Source organism: Eucyclogobius newberryi, unplaced genomic scaffold, assembly GCF_026437365.1.
Source record: "Eucyclogobius newberryi isolate DKJ021-1_F unplaced genomic scaffold, fEucNew1.0.hap1 SCAF_4, whole genome shotgun sequence".
NCBI lineage: Eukaryota > Metazoa > Chordata > Actinopteri > Gobiiformes > Gobiidae > Eucyclogobius > Eucyclogobius newberryi.
The window spans coordinates 12,968,978-12,986,135 of NW_027316056.1; the positions used below are offsets into that span (position 1 = coordinate 12,968,978).

Below are 17,158 nucleotides of genomic sequence, written 5' to 3' on the forward strand. Positions count from 1 at the left end.
AAGCTGCATTAGTGGCAAAAAAACAGGGGTATTTGTGGGTGCGAGGGATTAGTTGAAAAGGTAAATACTTATTTCCATATTTCTCTGTTTGAATTAGGTACCCAGCACTATACAATGTAAGATATAACAATAAGAATTGTCACTCAAAACCAATACAAAATGGCTTGTAAATGTGCCAGAACAAAATTTAAATATAGAGGTTTGTCTCAGGAAGAGCGTCTGGCAAAATGACCTAATTTGGATGTTAAATGCCCTTTATTCACTTTGGATGTCATGGATGGAAAAAAAGAATGAACTGAAGAGTTGAAACATAATTCAACATTATAAAACAAGCTATAAATGATCTATTTCAAGTGCAATATCAGAAATATTAAAATACATGATTTCCTGTTTGAACATTGTTATATTATATTTTGCATATCACACTCAGTGTATGAGACATTTAACTATTTATCCTCTTATTTGTTCTTATCAATATTCTAATTTCACGAACAATATACTGAAGTCATGTTTTCTTATCTGTGTGAATGAAAAGAACCAGTTTTAGACCCCAAACCCGTCATGAATTTGTGTGAATCAACATTTTGTGTGTCCAAATCCAAACTAAGAGTAATCATTTATGAGCATCTGTGCTAACCTCGCAAATCCAGCTGATGAAATTCAGAATAACAAACCAACAAAGCCAATTTCTTCCACACATTCTTTTTATTTGTAAATAATAAAAATGAACTTTTTTTTAAATATAAAACATACACATCATTTGAGCCACATCATCTATACAAACAAGAAATGTTGCAGTGAATGCTTGACTATTTTCTAATTTTCTTTTTTGATTCCATGGAACACAAAAGTTGTAAACAATCAGCATTTTTTTTCTGTTAATACTGACAGAGAAAAATTGAATTAAAAAACCCTAAACAAATAAAAACAACCTGCTTCAGAGAGCGATCAACTGAAAACCCACGTTAGTTCAAACATGGGCGGAGGATGGGGGGTTTTGGATGGACATTTGAAGAGCACAAACAGAAAGTGTAGAGCTGTAGAGCTGTAGAGTTGTAGAGTTGTAGAGTTGTAGAGCTGTAGAGCTGTAGAGTTGTAGAGCTGTAGAGTTGTAGAGCTGTAGAGCTGTAGAGCTGTAGAGTTGTAGAGTTGTAGAGCTGTAGAGCTGTAGAGTTGTAGAGTTGTAGAGCTGTAGAGTTGTAGAGTTGTAGAGCTGTAGAGCTGTAGAGTTGTAGAGTTGTAGAGCTGTAGAGCTGTAGAGCTGTAGAGTTGTAGAGTTGTAGAGTTGTAGAGCTGTAGAGTTGTAGAGTTGTAGAGCTGTAGAGTTGTAGAGTTGTAGAGTTGTAGAGCTGTAGAGCTGTAGAGTTGTAGAGCTGTAGAGTTGTAGAGTTGTAGAGCTGTAGAGCTGTAGAGTTGTAGAGTTGTAGAGTGGGCCGTGTGCGTCCACTGATGGTCCCTAAACATAGATGCTGCTGCTCAGTTGAAGACTTGGCCCCGTTGTAGATACCACAAACCAGTGAAGGCTACTGAATATTTACATGGTGTGACTCTGTGCATCGTATTCTCTATAGAACTAAACAGTCCACGTATTAGAATATCCTTATGTTGAAACATAATTCATATTTCCATAGATCAGATTTATACATTTATTCATACACGTGAGCCCCTCGGAGGTATTGTTTATTGTGTACTACAGAGAGAGGGGCGCGAGGTCTGGACAGGACGTAGAAATCGTTGATAGGGCTCCAGAAAAGACATCAATAGTACGTTTTGGGACACACGTTCTGGAATGAAGGACGCGTGGAGAATGCTGCCGATGTGTCGTTGTAATGCAAATGGCTTCTTGGTTTTTACCTCTTTAATATTCAAGTACGAGCAAACTGTACAACTGCATGCAACATACAAGCGGCCCTACAGTATGTGAAACTAACACGAATCTACGTCTGGATCTTTTTTCGGTTTCTGTTTTACAAAAAAATGTGCATGCAGCTTGGAACTGGTTCCAAAGTCATGCTGGCCCCGGCCCCTGCGCGCAGTGGGCGGGGCCGACGGGCCAAACGGAGGATGGGCATTGGTGTGTGCGTCCCGACAGAGCAGTCTGATTGGTTACTTTCACATTCACAGAGATGCACGAGGAAACTGAGCAATTCATCTGTTTTTCCTATATAACTAGACCAGTGACGGGATCATTGCTTTGTTTTTTAACTACATATTTATTTTTTTTCTTCAAAAAGTTAAACTTCTCGTAAAAAATCAAGCTCTTGTGCTTGTGAGTTAAAATCTCAAACTCATGTAACTTAAGTCTGGATAAAAACGTGCTGGGGTGAGGGCACATAAAAAGTATATCTCCTATGCATTTTATTTGTTTTATATATTTTTACAGCGACATTGTACCCTTGTGATATTTCAAAGTGACATAAAGTTTATTTATTGGTCAACCTCCTGAGAGGCCTAATATACATCTATACAAAGACGACTGGCCTTGTCGACCAGCAGTGGAACAAGGAAAACAAACCCGGCACACTAATCTCACTGTAAAAACGGTGTCTTTATCACCAGCCCCCCCTATTGTTACACCCCGGCATAACACTTGCAGACACTTTAAAGACTTTTTCAATCCTTTGTGTTTCAATTGTTTTTTGTTTTCTCTCCATGCACACAGCAGACCGACAACATATCATGAGCACTGCAAAAAACATCTTGTGCAAGTTAAAAAACAAACCTAAAAGTCCAAAAACTCAAAACGAACATCAAAGCAAACACGATCGAAACAAGAGTGGCTTTTGGGAGAGCCATGGTAAACGTAGGGACGTAAAGGGAGGGACCGGTGATGGGGCGAAGGTCTAGGCACCGAAAGAAGGCCCTGTGCTTCCAGACTGAGCTCCTGGCAGTCTTGGGTTGTCTGCAGTAATTGTAATAGTAATAGTAGTAATAGTAGTAGGAGGAGGAGAGCGCCGCCTGCACTTCAAGAGGCTTCATCTCAAAGTCAATACATTCTGACGTTTACATACAATACGTTGCTATTGTTGATTTTCTCACTTTTTTTTTAAATTTCTTTTTTTTTGTACTGTCTCTACTTGTTTACGGACCCGAAGATGCTGTTTTTGTTTCCTCGAATGGACATGAAACACTGAAAATGGCCCTACAGCACAGCAGACTAACAACAGAAGTGATTGTCAGATCTTAACAAAGCTTTCTCAATGGTGCGACTGGTTCTGATTGTTGTCTTATGTGTGTGAGTGGCTGTAATGACTCGGTTGGTCCACTAGGTTCGGACCCCGGGGGGCCCTGAGGAGCTGTCCAGTGATGATTGAGAGGCCCTCCGCGTTAGAGAGGCCAGCGTAGGGTCCACCAGGGAGGACGGAGGGAACAGCTTGTACCAGCCGATTACTGTGCTTGATAAGTCCAGCTCATCGAGTAAGACTTGTGCAACTCCCATGAAGCTCTTGTGGTCCATGCGGCCGTAGTCTCCCCAAACAATCACCTTCAGGGAAAATGTATACGTTATGTTACGGTATAGATAGGACTGTGCCATTTTCATCGAGAGTCAGTCATTTTTAGTTGTCAGTGATCAGGTCCACAGCCTGAAAAGCATGTGGTTTGGAGCAGAGTTCAGACTTTCGTTTGTTTTGTGTTCAAACGGCTCGGATTAAACGTATCTATTGTTTATGTGCAGGAAATGAATATCAATAGGTGTTTTTAGAGACAATGAAATATCTTCATAAGTCGTGATCACTCAATATGAGAACAACATTGTGACAAATCTGTTGTCTCATTGAGGTTTAAGGTTGATTTATTTGTCATTTCAACATGCGAAAACAGAGCATGATGCGGGGGCTGTGGGGGCTGCGGATGATGCGGGGGCTGCGGATGCTGCAGGGGCTGCGGGGGCTGTGGGGGCTGCGGGGGCTGCGGATGCTGCGGGGGCTGCGGGGGCTGTGGGGGCTGCGGATGCTGCGGGGGCTGCGGATGCTGCGGGGGCTGCGGATGCTGCCGGGGCTGCGGGGGCTGCGGATGCTGCGGGGGCTGCGGATGCTGCCGGGGCTGCGGGGGCTGCGCATGCTGCGGGGGCTGCGGATGCTGCGGGGGCTGCGCATGCTGTGGGGGCTGCGGATGCTGCAGGGGCTGCGGGGGCTGTGGGGGCTGCGGGGGCTGCGGATGCTGCGGGGGCTGCGGGGGCTGTGGGGGCTGCGGATGCTGCGGGGGCTGCGGATGCTGCCGGGGCTGCGGGGGCTGCGCATGCTGCGGGGGCTGCGGATGCTGCGGGGGCTGCGCATGCTGCGGGGGCTGCGCATGCTGTGGGGGCTGCGGGGGCTGCGGATGCTGCGGGGGCTGCGCATGCTGTGGGGGCTGCGGGGGCTGCGGATGCTGCGGGGGCTGCGCATGCTGTGGGGGCTGTGGGGGCTGCGGATGCTGCCGGGGCTGCGGATGCTGCCGGGGCTGCGGGGGCTGCGCATGCTGCGGGGGCTGCGGATGCTGCGCATGCTGCGGGGGCTGCGGGGGCTGCGCATGCTGCGGATGCTGCGGGGGCTGCGCATGCTGTGGGGGCTGCGGATGCTGCGGGGGCTGCGCATGCTGCGGGGGCTGCGGATGCTGCGGGGGCTGCGGATGCTGCGGGGGCTGCGCATGCTGCGGGGGCTGCGGGGGCTGCGGATGCTGCGGGGGCTGCGCATGCTGTGGGGGCTGTGGGGGCTGCGGATGCTGTGGGGGCTGCGGGAGCTGTGGGGGCTGCGGGGGCTGTGGGGGTTGCGGATGCTGCGGGGGCTGCATCAAAGCCGCTCCTCACAAACACGAGGAGGCTGCAGCGCTCCTTCTAACTAAATGAGGAGCTTGTGCTGTTCACTCCGGACGGGACTGCGCTTGGGTCCGGATCCAGACCAGAGTCCGCCTAGTGACCTGGGGTCTATAGCTTATTATACAGTATATGATCAACCCACATCATTTGAAAGTAACAATTCAGAACAGTTTTGGCAAACCTCTAGAAAACTGTTGATGTTTTTATTCTATCACAAGTGGCACTTAACGCTCGAGTGGAGATAAATAATTGTTGTGCTCACCTGTAAGACTTTACCCTGTGGGCTCTCATCGAATAGCAGTGCTTGCTGGTACAGCGGGTCAAGTGTTTTCCGTGCAATCTTGGTTTTCTTTTTGGCTACGTACGCCCCATTATTCAGGAGATAGACCTTGACGTAGGGAGCTGTGCGGGGAAACAGAGCAACAAAAATCCATTAGCAGCAGACACAGTTCTTGATATCAGAAATATTTCTTGCTAGGATCACAGAAGCCAGGAGTATTGCCCGTTTAAGTTTAGAGGCCTTTCTTTTTTTAACACTATTTTAGCCGTATTATAAACTGTATACATCATACATCAGAGCACAGTTGCATATTGTGCTCTATGAGGCTCCTTTGTGTTTTCATACAACTTTACCAGAATCGCTCTGACCATGTCACTGCTCAAATGTTCACCATTGTTTAGTTTAGAGTTATTCACAACACATCTTTTTCTTGCTTTTTCAAACTAACTCACTTTCCAATACGGCAGCAAATACAGTCCTGGATCCATCATCAACAACTAGTAGTGTAGTCTGAGGGGCAGGAGCCTGGAGGACTAAAGGTAGTCTGAGGGGCAGGAGCCTGGAGGACTAAAGGTAGTCTGAGGGGCAGGAGCCTGGAGGACTAAAGGTAGTCTGAGGGGCAGGAGCCTGAAGGACTAAAGGTAGTTTGAGGGGCAGGAGCCTGGAGGACTAAAGGTAGTTTGAGGGGCAGGAGCCTGGAGGACTAAAGGTAGTCTGAGGGGCAGGAGCCTGAAGGACTAAAGGTAGTTTGAGGGGCAGGAGCCTGGAGGACTAAAGGTAGTCTGAGGGGCAGGAGCCTGGAGGACTAAAGGTAGTCTGAGGGGCAGGAGCCTGAAGGACTAAAGGTAGTTTGAGGGGCAGGAGCCTGGAGGACTAAAGGTAGTCTGAGGGGCAGGAGCCTGGAGGACTAAAGGTAGTCTGAGGGGCAGGAGCCTGGAGGACTAAAGGTAGTTTGAGGGGCAGGAGCCTGGAGGACTAAAGGTAGTCTGAGAGGAAAGGAGCCTGGAGGACTAAAGGTAGTCTGAGGGGCAGGAGCCTGGAGGACTAAAGGTAGTTTGAGGGGCAGGAGCCTGGAGGACTAAAGGTAGTTTGAGGGGCAGGAGCCTGGAGGACTAAAGGTAGTTTGAGGGGCAGGAGCCTGGAGGACTAAAGGTAGTTTGAGGGGCAGGAGCCTGGAGGACTAAAGGTAGTTTGAGGGGCAGGAGCCTGGAGGACTAAAGGTAGTCTGAGGGGCAGGAGCCTGGAGGACTAAAGGTAGTCTGAGGGGCAGGAGCCTGGAGGACTAAAGGTAGTTTGAGGGGCAGGAGCCTGGAGGACTAAAGGTAGTCTGAGGGGCAGGAGCCTGGAGGACTAAAGGTAGTTTGAGGGGCAGGAGCCTGAAGGACTAAAGGTAGTTTGAGGGGCAGGAGCCTGGAGGACTAAAGGTAGTTTGAGGGGCAGGAGCCTGGAGGACTAAAGGTAGTTTGAGGGGCAGGAGCCTGGAGGACTAAAGGTAGTTTGAGGGGCAGGAGCCTGAAGGACTAAAGGTAGTTTGAGGGGCAGGAGCCTGGAGGACTAAAGGTAGTTTGAGGGGCAGGAGCCTGGAGGACTAAAGGTAGTTTGAGGGGCAGGAGCCTGGAGGACTAAAGGTAGTTTGAGGGGCAGGAGCCTGGAGGACTAAAGGTAGTCTGAGGGGCAGGAGCCTGGAGGACTAAAGGTAGTCTGAGGGGCAGGAGCCTGGAGGACTAAAGGTAGTCTGAGGGGCAGGAGCCTGGAGGACTAAAGGTAGTCTGAGGGGCAGGAGCCTGGAGGACTAAAGGTAGTTTGAGGGGCAGGAGCCTGGAGGACTAAAGGTAGTTTGAGGGGCAGGAGCCTGGAGGACTAAAGGTAGTCTGAGGGGCACGAGCCTGGAGGACTAAAGGTAGTTTGAGGGGCAGGAGCCTGGAGGACTAAAGGTAGTCTGAGGGGCAGGAGCCTGGAGGACTAAAGGTAGTCTGAGGGGCAGGAGCCTGGAGGACTAAAGGTAGTCTGAGGGGCAGGAGCCTGGAGGACTAAAGGTAGTCTGAGGGGCAGGAGCCTGGAGGACTAAAGGTAGTCTGAGGGGCAGGAGCCTGGAGGACTAAAGGTAGTCTGAGGGGCAGGAGCCTGGAGGACTAAAGGTAGTCTGAGGGGCAGGAGCCTGGAGGACTAAAGGTAGTTTGAGGGGCAGGAGCCTGGAGGACTAAAGGTAGTCTGAGGGGCAGGAGCCTGAAGGACTAAAGGTAGTTTGAGGGGCAGGAGCCTGGAGGACTAAAGGTAGTTTGAGGGGCAGGAGCCTGGAGGACTAAAGGTAGTTTGAGGGGCAGGAGCCTGGAGGACTAAAGGTAGTCTGAGGGGCAGGAGCCTGGAGGACTAAAGGTAGTCTGAGGGGCAGGAGCCTGGAGGACTAAAGGTAGTTTGAGGGGCAGGAGCCTGGAGGACTAAAGGTAGTCTGAGGGGCAGGAGCCTGGAGGACTAAAGGTAGTTTGAGGGGCAGGAGCCTGGAGGACTAAAGGTAGTCTGAGGGGCAGGAGCCTGGAGGACTAAAGGTAGTCTGAGGGGCAGGAGCCTGGAGGACTAAAGGTAGTTTGAGGGGCAGGAGCCTGGAGGACTAAAGGTAGTTTGAGGGGCAGGAGCCTGGAGGACTAAAGGTAGTCTGAGGGGCACGAGCCTGGAGGACTAAAGGTAGTTTGAGGGGCAGGAGCCTGGAGGACTAAAGGTAGTTTGAGGGGCAGGAGCCTGGAGGACTAAAGGTAGTCTGAGGGGCAGGAGCCTGGAGGACTAAAGGTAGTCTGAGGGGCAGGAGCCTGGAGGACTAAAGGTAGTTTGAGGGGCAGGAGCCTGGAGGACTAAAGGTAGTCTGAGGGGCAGGAGCCTGGAGGACTAAAGGTAGTTTGAGGGGCAGGAGCCTGAAGGACTAAAGGTAGTTTGAGGGGCAGGAGCCTGGAGGACTAAAGGTAGTTTGAGGGGCAGGAGCCTGGAGGACTAAAGGTAGTTTGAGGGGCAGGAGCCTGGAGGACTAAAGGTAGTTTGAGGGGCAGGAGCCTGGAGGACTAAAGGTAGTTTGAGGGGCAGGAGCCTGGAGGACTAAAGGTAGTTTGAGGGGCAGGAGCCTGGAGGACTAAAGGTAGTTTGAGGGGCAGGAGCCTGGAGGACTAAAGGTAGTTTGAGGGGCAGGAGCCTGGAGGACTAAAGGTAGTCTGAGGGGCAGGAGCCTGGAGGACTAAAGGTAGTTTGAGGGGCAGGAGCCTGGAGGACTAAAGGTAGTCTGAGGGGCAGGAGCCTGGAGGACTAAAGGTAGTCTGAGGGGCAGGAGCCTGGAGGACTAAAGGTAGTTTGAGGGGCAGGAGCCTGGAGGACTAAAGGTAGTTTGAGGGGCAGGAGCCTGGAGGACTAAAGGTAGTCTGAGGGGCACGGAGCCTGGAGGACTAAAGGTAGTTTGAGGGGCAGGAGCCTGGAGGACTAAAGGTAGTCTGAGGGGCAGGAGCCTGGAGGACTAAAGGTAGTTTGAGGGGCAGGAGCCTGGAGGACTAAAGGTAGTCTGAGGGGCAGGAGCCTGGAGGACTAAAGGTAGTTTGAGGGGCAGGAGCCTGGAGGACTAAAGGTAGTTTGAGGGGCAGGAGCCTGGAGGACTAAAGGTAGTCTGAGGGGCAGGAGCCTGGAGGACTAAAGGTAGTTTGAGGGGCAGGAGCCTGGAGGACTTAAAGGTAGTTTGAGGGGCAGGAGCCTGGAGGACTAAAGGTAGTTTGAGGGGCAGGAGCCTGGAGGACTTAAAGGTAGTCTGAGGGGCAGGAGCCTGGAGGACTAAAGGTAGTTTGAGGGGCAGGAGCCTGGAGGACTTAAAGGTAGTTTGAGGGGCAGGAGCCTGGAGGACTAAAGGTAGTCTGAGGGGCAGGAGCCTGGAGGACTAAAGGTAGTTTGAGGGGCAGGAGCCTGGAGGACTACAGGTAGTCTGAGGGGCAGGAGCCTGGAGGACTAAAGGTAGTCTGAGGGGCAGGAGCCTGGAGGACTTAAAGGTAGTTTGAGGGGCAGGAGCCTGGAGGACTAAAGGTAGTTTGAGGGGCAGGAGCCTGGAGGACTAAAGGTAGTCTGAGGGGCAGGAGCCTGGAGGACTAAAGGTAGTCTGAGGGGCAGGAGCCTGGAGGACTAAAGGTAGTTTGAGGGGCAGGAGCCTGGAGGACTAAAGGTAGTCTGAGGGGCAGGAGCCTGGAGGACTAAAGGTAGTTTGAGGGGCAGGAGTCAGGAGGACTAAAGGTAGTTTGAGGGGCAGGAGCCTGGAGTCTGGACCAACAGGAACAACTTGACTTGCATTTCAAACCCACTTCACTGGCAAGGACCACGCCACAACAATGAAATACGAAAGAATGTTTATTGATAATAGTGATGATGGGTCGATGATGGATCGAAGATGATAGATACATGGGGTGGGAGGGCGGGGTCGAGAGAGCAGAGACAACAAGAGATGCTGGGATTGGCCTGTGCATATGTAGGCCTTCTGGGTAATTAGAGGCGTGGTTAAAGAGTGGAGGTGTGGTTGCTGGAGAAGTAAGAGGTTGAGGCGTGGTCCTGCTCCCGAACCCAAGTTAGCGGTTTACATCTCCAACTACACTTTCCAGAGCAGAGGCATGTGATGTCACAGACCTCTTTAAGCATAGTTCGCAACACAAAGCTGCAAATTAACCTAGTTAACAATACAATTATTTTATAAAACATGGACAAGAAACTGTAGACAATGCCATTCACACCATGCACACAGTTCAGTAGCAATAAAACATGACAAGTTTACATAATGTTTACATAATGTGTTGTTATTGTAATATTTTCTCATCAAACCATCAAACTCATATTTCTGTTCTGTTTGGAATGAGTGGCCTCGTGCCTGTGGTCCCTCACTAAAGTTGCTTGCAGTTTCATTTTTGCATGAAATAATCAGTTTTGGGAGGAAAGTTGAAACTATTTCCACTTGGTCTGTCAGTGGTCATAATGTTTTGGCCACTTTGTGTGTTTAGATGTCGACTCACCAGGAAGGGACTTGGATCCAGGCTTCTGCACCAGCCCTCGCGCCCGGATCACCTCCACCTCCAGCTGGCTCTTCTTCTCCATCATACCGATTTGGATGTCCCCTAGAACAGAGCACCATTTGAATAAAACCCATGGTCAAATAACGTAGTATGTTACTGGTGTGGCCACGTTAGTTACTGATAAATACCTATGGCGGGTGTGGCCAGAGTTTGTCTGCCCACTAACTGTGCAGGACCCAAGCCGTCCAGGAAGCCGCTCAGCTGACTGCTCGCACCCAGGTTCACCCCAGAGAAGATCAGGCTGGAACATAAAGTAGCAGTAATTAGCTTAAAGAGTAAATATGACTACAGTATGTGCTATTACATTAAAGTGACATATTTTGTAACTTTAATGAGGATTTAACATTGTTTCCTCATCATTAGTTTACTCAGAGTTGTACATTGATTCATGCATGTCTGAGTTAATCCCGTTTTGTCCTGCAGAGGAGGCTTGAGTGCTCAGAAAATGTCTGTTTTCACCTACCCCGTACCCTCGCCCACATCCCTGTACTTAGTTGTGAGCATTTAAAACAAAATAATACGTTGTGCAGTTTTCTAAAATGTCACAAAGCCACTTATAATAAAAACATGTAAATGACAATCACTTTTTCACAAGAAGCCAATGGACACGCTTCAATTACCAAACAGAAAAACAAAAACATATTTCTTCTTTAAAAACACATTCAGAAACCTTTCTTATGTGTGGTCAACTCCCTAAAGGTTCAATCAGGTATTTTTAAAATGTATTGTTTATTTTAACGCATATACATATAGGTTTCTATAGATGTGTCAGTATTAGTACAGATTACAAAACACAAATTTACAATGTATACATATAATATTGTATAACGTATATAATGTATTTGCATCAACTTTTTTTCCTGTGAAACCTGTTCTGTTGTTTCTAAAGAGAGAAAGTCACCGTACATACATACACTATATCACGATGGCAGCCCCCACTACTGTTAAGACCCCGTTTACACCCTTTTCAGTCATGATTCCTGCTGCTCTCCAGTCGTCCTTGGACCTCCTGTTTTCAGAGTTGTTAATTTACAGTGGGACAGCTTTCCAACTCAGGTTTTCTACTTGTAAACTCAGATTTGCATTTGGTAAAAGTAAAAAACCCAACAGCTACAAAAGTAATTGTTTGTTTCCCTTCTGTTGCTCTGTATTGTCCACTCGCTGCCTGTGGACCTGCTCCTCCGGACCTGCTCCCGTGGACCTGCTCCTCCGGACCTGCTCCTGTGGACCTGCTCCTGTGGACCTGCTCCTGTGGACCTGCTCCTGTGGACCTGCTCCTGTGGACCTGCTCCTGTGGACCTGCTCCTCTGGACCTGTTCCTGTGGACCTGCTCCTCTGGACCTGCTCCTGTGGACCTGCTCCTGTGGACCTGCTCCTGTGGACCTGCTCCTGTGGACCTGCTCCTCTGGACCTGCTCCTGTGGACCTGCTCCTGTGGACCTGCTCCTATGGACCTGCTCCTGTGGACCTGCTCCTGTGGACCTGCTCCTGTGGACCTGCTCCTCTGGACCTGTTCCTGTGGACCTGCTCCTGTGGACCTGCTCCTGTGGACCTGCTCCTGTGGACCTGCTCCTCTGGACCTGCTCCTGTGGACCTGCTCCTGTTGGACCTGCTCCTGTGGACCTGCTCCTGTGGACCTGCTCCTGTGGACCTGCTCCTCTGGACCTGCTCCTGTGGACCTGCTCCTGTTGGACCTGCTCCTGTGGACCTGCTCCTGTGGACCTGCTCCTGTGGACCTGCTCCTGTGGACCTGCTCCCGTGGACCTGCTCCTCTGGACCTGCTCCTATGGACCTGCTCCTGTGGACCTGCTCCTATGGACCTGCTCCTGTGGACCTGCTCCTGTGGACCTGCTCCTGTGGACCTGCTCCTCTGGACCTGCTCCTGTGGACCTGCTCCTGTTGGACCTGCTCCTGTGGACCTGCTCCTCTGGACCTGCTCCTGTGGACCTGTTCCTGTGGACCTGCTCCTGTGGACCTGCTCCTGTGGACCTGCTCCTGTGGACCTGCTCCTGTGGACCTGCCCCTGTGCAGCCTTTAAGCCTCTGCAGTTATAAATTTTGCCAATGTCTAAAGACGGAGATAACAACAAAACTCAAACGCTGCTTTATAAACTGTTAATGTAATGACAGTGTCTGTGTCACTAAATGAACATAACTGGAAATCCATTTTGGCTGATTTGAGCCCTTTCCTAGTTTTTATGACTTGATTCAGTCATTACTGTAATGTACAGCTTATTGTTTTTACCGAGATGACAACTGGAGCACAGAAGCTCAAAGAAAACGTCACTCTCAGCATCAGAGAGCAGCATTAGTCCTGTTCTAGACTGGGTTTAGTCCTAATTTATCCCAGTTCTTTTAGCTTTTTGAAGCCAAATGTTACTTTATTTGAAAAGTAACAGAGATACACTTCATTACAAGATTGAGACTAACTAATGATCTAATGTTTCAAGTTGTATATAACATTCTATCAATATTCAGAAGTGGAAAACTGCAACACATCACCACTAGATTTGAAGTCCTTGTCATTTTGAGCGTTATCATGGCTGCACCTGCTCCAGATAGTAAATCTAAACTTGCAGAGGAGCCATATTTTGCCTGTATCTGCTGACTAAAGACGACTCTGCCCCGCTGTACCCAGTCAGCATTTAAGAGGAGACTAAATTTCACAGCGTCTTCGCCAATCATTATTTACAGCAAGAAAATCATGTGTGGGATTGTCCAAGTGAGCTAATCCATCCCAGAAAACAGCAGGCCTTAATTTGATTCTGTCACTTTTGGTGTTTTACACCAGATTCGCTTCACAGAGCTTCTTTTTTCTACTATCTGCTAATTAAAATCAAGTGTTCTTACATGAGCTGCTTGACAAATTACTTATTGATTAAAACTCGTCCATGAAGGATGATACTTTAAATACAATGGGTTCAGACACCAAAAAACTATTGTTGCCCATTGTTGCCCGTCGACAGTAAAATTATTTATTTGTTCATCTTCTTTAAGACTGTAGTCAACTAAATTCATTCTTAGTCGAGTAAAGACATTCTCTGTGCTTCAGACTAAAGGGGTGTGGCATCTGACAAGATTAAACTCACGATTTACCTCAAAACTCAAGCGAACTCAAACATTTTAGTCGACCAATCAAAATGTTGGTCGACTAAGACACCATCGATTGATTAATCAACTGATCAACTAAACTCTTTCAGCCCTATAAGCTTCTATTCATTTATTCTAAGATTACAAACCCCTTTGTTGGGGTTTTGATCAAGCCAGCCCGGGACAACTGCTCTCACATTATATATATAGATAATATTTTCTTATATTTTAATTCATAATGGTCTGTCGGTTTGGATTGAGTCCCAACTGCCCAGCTCAGATGGGCCGGTGGTGGAGCGTAATAAAATACACGAGCAAAAGAATCCTGAGCAAAATGTTTAGGTATCTGTACTTGTGATGATGATTTTTACCTCACTGCATTTCAGAACAGGTCTGTATTTTCTACTCCAGGTTTGAAATGAACTGAAAAGTGGAAAGTACTTTTTAACAAACAAAAATATAAACATAAAATTCAATAGAAAATGTAAGAAATTGATTTGAATTGATCTTTACTGACTGAAGATCAGCATAAATCTTTATGCAAATCACCACATTTAACACTTTAATAATTCTCAAAATCTGTGAAAAACTTTCACTTATAAAATGAGTACTTCAGTAGATTTTGGTATATGCTACTTTTACTTTTAATTAAGTATATTTTTGCTCCTGTATCTGTACTTTTACATAACAACATTGAGTTATCCTTCCACCACTGAGATGGTCACGGTCAAAACAAACACAGCAGAGACACAGAGAACGTGTTAAACACTAAACATTATGTTGGGGCCCAGTGGCACGAGGAGGGCGCTCTCACTTCACAGTAAGAATCCCACACGGGGCCTTTCTGTGTGGTGTTTGCATGTTCTCTCCATGTCTGTGAAGGTTTCCTCAAGTTTCTCCTACCACTAAAACATGTACAATAGGCTCCTCCCCTCTGGGGCCAGGACTCCCCTGCAAAAGAGATTCTTAATCTCTGTGGGACTTTCCTGGTTGAATAAAGCTCAATAAATAAATAGTTAATCAGATGTGAGAGAAGTTTTTCAATTTGCTCTGAATTGGACATAGAAGAGGAGATGTCTTCTGCATTCAGGTCATGAACTGCAGACAAAACTAAAGGGAGGCACCACACACTTATGCTTTTGGAAAGAAAGTGGACCCCACATGGCATTGACACAGCACACAGTAAGTGGGATGGATATAAGTATTCACTGAATATACAGGTCGGCCTGTCACAGTTACAAAACATCTACCCAGTACTAGTAAATACTAGCAATTCACCTTTGACACGTGGATTATTAAATTGTGATTGATGTCTTTCTGGATGTTCATTGTAGGATGAGCTTTGTCCCATCCGTGTGAATGGCTCCTTTAGTTTTCACACACTAAATGTATATATATATATATATATATATATATATATATATATATATATGGTATGCCATTTGTTAACATGGATCCTGAACAGCACAAGTGCAACTGAACAACTCGATGAGCGGTTTCCTTTCTTATATAAGAGTGAGAGTAGTTTGTGTGAAAACAGGATGTGGTGGTACTCACTTCCCCTCGGAGTTGCAGCTGTGGATGCTGCCGTTGTTGGACTCGCGACTTGGCTGTCGGCTGGGCATGCTCCGCACCATCTCCACCGCCAAACCCGTCTCCGTGCTCCTCTGGATGGGGGCGCCCTTCTCCTTTTTAGACTTTCCCTCTGCAAGGACGGAAGAGGAACAGACACGTGTTATGGCAGGATTATTCCATGTTAGTGTGGTCACGATCAGACATTTCAAACTGGATTTTGATACTAGGGCATAACCTCGATACTCAATACCGATTTCAATACAAATGATAATTTAAAATGCTTTTTTAAACAATAAACTGTCATTTTCAACAGAAGATGATAGTTATTTCTTTATTTTACCATTTTGTCTTGTATTAGATCTTTTTGTAACGAAAAAACATGTTAAAACCCACAAAGAACATTTGTATTATTGTAATTGTATTGTGCACTGTCACTGATCAAAAAATGTAATTCAAAATAACAAACAAACATCTATTTAAAAGAAAACAAGCCTGTGAATAAATTATACTTCTTAAATACTTAGAAAGAAAAGTAAACTGTAAATCATAAAGTTTGAGTTAATAAAGTTTTGTCATATGTTAATAGTACGGTAAGACTAATAATGAAAGTCAAGTAAGAATCTTGCAAGTTGAATGTCTGGAAATGTATATCTTGTCACCATTGAATACTATTAAAGACCTCATACGCTATTTTTGCATCAGTAACGAAACTACGTCCAATTGTAATTATTGCAGTGTAATTAACATCCAGACAGTTTATCCACAAGAGGAACATACAAAAAGTACTGACTAGTGAAGCCCAACGATGAAGTACAATATAGAGCTTAAAGTACACCATGTAACTTTTACCTGCTTGTCTCATTTTATTTTTCTGCCTGGAATGTTCCATACAATGGCATTAAACCTATCTAACTCCATGGAAACAAGCAGGGTGCTGCTAAGTTACAGATCAGCTCTGTGGAGATGCGATGGTGCTCACAGTAAGCATGCATGTTTTTCAAGGTATTTTTGAGCAACAAAAACAGTAGTATTTGAATAAATGCAAGATAGATGCGCTTAATGCCACACTGTGGAGCATTCCAGACAAAGCAAGAAACATTTCTATTGTAGTGGAAATTTTTAAAAATGAAACGTTTACATTCTTGACTTAAATTGAAAAACATATTTTTGACAGACTTTGGACCAAATGGAACACTCATGCTGGACAAAATGTAACTTTATTTTATGTAATTGTATTTCTTTTGATGTTTATTTTGCTCTTTATTTACTCTCTGTGTCGTGTTCCATGTTTTGCGTTTTATGGAAGTACATTTTTATAAATTGAAAAACAATAAAAAATGTCTAATCTTGAATCTTCTTTATCTCAAAATGTTCCCTTACTTCCCGTAAGCTTGAATAGACAAGACTCTATAGAGTGAAAGGAGGGTGAAGAGCAGGGAGGACATTCAGAGCTGGGAATTGAGTAAACATAAAAACTTTGAATAATGACTATCTCAAAATGTTCAGTGCAGATGTTTACACTGTGTGTCACGTCTCTGCTTTGGGCTTCTGCAGTAACAGAGAATAAGACACAATGTTCATTAAAAGCATATTATGTCCACAACACTAAATAACACCGTTGCATACGCCTTTCATCCTGTCTGCTAGAAGAAGCCTAATTGAATTGAAACCACTGAATCTGTGGAGGTGAAACCAGTGTGTGACGCCTCTTATTGTTCATTATTGTGATTCCCAAACACCAACTAAATTGTCCGACAAGTGTGGAGACTATTAGCAATAAACTCAAGAAAATACCTTCATCAAATGTTGAGTGTAATTATGAGTTTTTAGGGGTCATTATGAGTTTTTAGGGGTCACATCGAGATATTGTTGATCAAGAGAAATGTAAAATGTATTGGTGATGCTTGGTCATGATGGAAAATTATGTATTGTTATTCAAAATGTACTTTTACTCTATTTTCTAACCATGAAACAAAAGAATATCAACCAATTATAAGCATGAATAATAATATTTCAATTTGCAGTCGTGCTAGTTGGACTTAGATGTTTGTGTTAAAATAAATTTGATCTATTTGTTTCTTTTAAATAACAGTGCGCTCACCTATACAAAAAAAAAAAAAATCCCCATAATCCAATTAAATGCTTATGTTATCAACAAAGCTGCAGACTCGAATGTGAAAAATGATTTTACGCAGCTGCTGATCGAGCCCAAAACGGCCTCCTTCATCATCAGCAGATGTTAACTTTGAGGTGCTGCTCTGTCAGTCAATCAAATGTGTCCACAAAGAAAACTGCACCCACTGCTTACATTAAAGCCACACGGGGGAAAGCAAGGCGCGCTC

At 46.2% G+C, this 17,158-nt stretch overlaps 1 protein-coding gene and 1 long non-coding RNA gene across 32 annotated transcripts in view; one reads left to right on the plus strand and one right to left on the minus strand.

The window, feature by feature from the left end:
* Positions 1-755: 755 nt before the first annotated feature.
* Positions 756-1,772, plus strand: LOC140378087 (uncharacterized). The gene is made up of 2 exons (XR_011930144.1): positions 756-1,029; positions 1,406-1,772. It is a non-coding gene; the product is annotated as an uncharacterized lncRNA (long non-coding RNA).
* Positions 1,773-2,193: 421 nt separating this feature from the next.
* Positions 2,194-17,158, minus strand: part of LOC140378084 (regulating synaptic membrane exocytosis protein 1-like) — a 99,331-nt gene continuing 84,366 nt past the window's right edge. For all 31 annotated transcript variants that reach the window (XM_072463749.1, XM_072463724.1, XM_072463736.1 and 28 more), the window contains 5 exons: positions 14,799-14,946; positions 10,282-10,394; positions 10,094-10,195; positions 5,058-5,197; positions 2,194-3,484 (listed from right to left, as the gene is read on the minus strand). In XM_072463749.1, the coding sequence (XP_072319850.1) occupies positions 3,266-3,484; positions 5,058-5,197; positions 10,094-10,195; positions 10,282-10,394; positions 14,799-14,946 (722 nt within the window). In that variant the 3' untranslated portion in view covers positions 2,194-3,265. The remainder of the gene's footprint in view (positions 3,485-5,057; positions 5,198-10,093; positions 10,196-10,281; positions 10,395-14,798; positions 14,947-17,158) is intronic.